The sequence below is a fragment of the Aulostomus chinensis genome, chromosome 2, assembly GCF_037954235.1.
Source record: "Aulostomus chinensis isolate RoL2024-O1b breed Wild chromosome 2, RoL_Achi_v1.0, whole genome shotgun sequence".
Taxonomy (NCBI): Eukaryota; Metazoa; Chordata; class Actinopteri; order Syngnathiformes; family Aulostomidae; genus Aulostomus; species Aulostomus chinensis.
In genome coordinates, this window is record NC_141321.1 from 1,293,333 (window position 1) to 1,296,209 (window position 2,877).

The 2,877-nt window shown below is 41.5% G+C and overlaps 1 protein-coding gene across 1 annotated transcript; it reads left to right on the forward strand.

The window, feature by feature from the left end:
- Positions 1 to 301: 301 nt before the first annotated feature.
- On the forward strand, positions 302 to 2,220 carry kbtbd13a (kelch repeat and BTB domain containing 13a). The gene has a single exon (XM_086192697.1). The coding sequence runs from the start codon at positions 439 to 441 to the stop codon at positions 1,918 to 1,920; it is 1,482 nt and encodes a 493-aa protein (XP_086048823.1). The 5' UTR covers positions 302 to 438; the 3' UTR covers positions 1,921 to 2,220.
- The last annotated feature ends 657 nt before the right edge of the window (positions 2,221 to 2,877 follow it).

Sequence of the window (2,877 nt, forward strand, 5' to 3'; positions counted from 1 at the left end):
AGGGAAGTTGTGCATGTGAGTGAAATACTAACATGTACGCTATGTGACCAATGTATTGTTACTGTGTGACTGTGACAGCTGTCAAGGACAAATCTTCAGCTGCCACTAAACTGGCAGCAGCAAACCCTGGGCAATATTCACATTCCCTGTATCCCTGCCATTATCTGTCTCCTCTTTCAGCAAGGCCACTCTGGCTCTCCCTCAGCTGCATGGCATCATCACTACTTGTAACTGTGTCACAAGTTGGTTTCCTATGAATAGAGTCTGTTCTCATAGCTCTTAACACATTTTTCAACAACCGTTTGCTCTCGACTGGCTTTCATTTCTCATGATGATTTAGGAGAAACACTTCAGATGAGCAGCAAACTTTCATTGAGCCTTTTTTTGTACTGGCCTTGCAATTAATTTAGGAATGGACTGAAGATCTACACCAGAGAGATGATGGAGTCCAACAGCTGTCCAGATTTAAAACAACAGAGAGGACAAAGCAAGTCACTTAACAGCCTGCGGGTGAATATTCACAACAAGATTTTTGTGGTGGATAAAACCAATCTTGCTCAGCATTGTGAGTACTTCAGGGCATTGTTCCAGTCAGGAATGAGAGAATGCAGAGAGAACGAGGTCCTGTTGCAGTGTGTTGGGGCTCTGGGTTTCTGTGTAATGATGCGAGTCCTGGATGGAGAGCACCCTGTGCTGGACAGTGACCAGATTGTGGAAGCTATTGAGTGTACAGCATTTCTTCAGGTGCCTGCTCTCACAAAGTACTTGATCAATATTGTGAATTCTGAGAACTGCTTACTAATGTACCACACAGCTGCCACCTATGGGGTGTGGGAGCTCTATCACAATTCAGCCTTATTCATCAGAGATATGTACACGGAGATGAAGGAGGACGTTCACATTTTACCAAAGATGTTGGTTGAGCATATTGAGTCTCTCGTCCCGAGTATGTACATGGCGGTGTGTAGCCATTCGCCTTCCAGTGAGCTGCTGCAGGACTTCCAGAGGACAGTCTGCTATTTGGATGAAGAAAACAAAGAATGGAAGGTCCTGACGCATCTACCCCTTTGCTCCAGCACGACAATGGCAGGTGTGACTGTCCTTGACAACAAACTGTTCATCATCGGAGGGGTTCATGATGTAAGCAAGCGGGTAATAGAAACTGGTTTCTGTTACAATCCTGCAACAAATACATGGGTCCAAATCTCTGGCCCCCATCAGCTACGCTACAACCTTACGCTCATAGGTCATGAGGGCTGTCTTTATGCCATAGGAGGTGAGTACAACAAGCAGCTCTTGTCATCTGTGGAGAGCTACAGAGTGTCGAATAGAAGTTGGCATTTTGTCTCCCATCTCCCCTGTCCTGCAGCTTCAGTTGTGTCTGCTGTTGCCATGAGCAGAATATTTATCTGTCTCTGGAGAGGTAAAGGTGCAACAGATATCCATGAGTATGTACCTGAAAAGAACCAGTGGCTTTTAGTCACCACAATCATCCGTGAGTATAGTTATGGATTTAATATGGTGGCTCATAAGGATAATTTGTACATGATGCGCAATGGACCCTGTAATGACTTCTTATTGTGTGTGATGGACTGTTACAACCTAACTTCATGCCAGTGGACAACCATGCCAGGCCAGTACGGCAACAGCAAAGGTTCTCTTCTTACTGCTGTGGTCAGAGGAGACTCTGTTTTCACCCTCAGCAGAAAGGTGACCACCGAGTACACAATTGAAGATCACAAATGGAGGCTAAAGCGTGAGATGAAAGGTTTTGGAAGGATTGGATCCATGTACACATTTCTGATGAGACTGCCTAAAGTCACAGCCCCCATCAAGGGGCAGACTCTGGATTTGACCCAGAGCCAAAATGACCTTGTTGATTGTCCAAGATTCTCCATGAAATGCTTCAATAACTTTTAAAGACTCTTTAGAATACCTGACTAATCTGCTGAAACAGACATTGCCCTAAAGAGTCATTCTGGTTTACCACATAGTCTATTTTTCTTAGATTTGGCCATTAGTAATTAAAAAAAAAACTGTGACAAGGTCTAAAAAAACATGAGCAGTCACACCTTCAGATGGGTTTTATACATCCCCCCATCAAACTCAAATACCATGTATACCTCACAGTTCACAAACTCATTTCCTGATTCAATTCTGAAATAATGCTAAAATTCTATTTCCTCAAGTGGCGTGTGTAAAATTTTACCTCAAAATAAAGAAATTCTGATGACTGAGCTAAATGTAAATGGATGATTTCTTCTTGTTGGAATTAGTTTGGGGATTACAAAGTTTGAATAAATGGCAACTGAAAATGAATTATTACTCAGTGTTATCTTCGCTGCTTATTATGGACTTTGTGGATGTTTAATGGACTGAATCTTCTCTTAGTGGAAACTTAAGTCTGATGGAAACAGAAAACAAGCCTTGTTAAAAAAAAAAAAACATTGAATTTGAGATTTTGGTCCTGCAACCCCTGAATAATTTTTATTAATTTAAATTCTGGAACAGGTATTGATGAGTTCACCTCTTGCTACTCCTTGCTGAGATCTGTAGACATCCATCCCTATTAGTTGCAACACTAACAGAATCTGGCGGGAAATAGCAAAACACCTTGGGAAAACACTTCATCATTGCCATTAACACTGACTAATAATAAATAGTACGCCCCAGGCATTAAAAGTAGTATTTTTTGATAGATGGCATATGAAAGGTATAAGACTTATTCAGAATGTAATCCCTGGGTAACACATAGATGTCATTTCAGCAGCTACAACAAAAATATGACATTGCATCTCACCACTTTTTTGGATACCTTCAAGTCCTTAATTTTACTCTGTCAAAGACACTCCCATTTCTAGTGACGGATTTATTTTT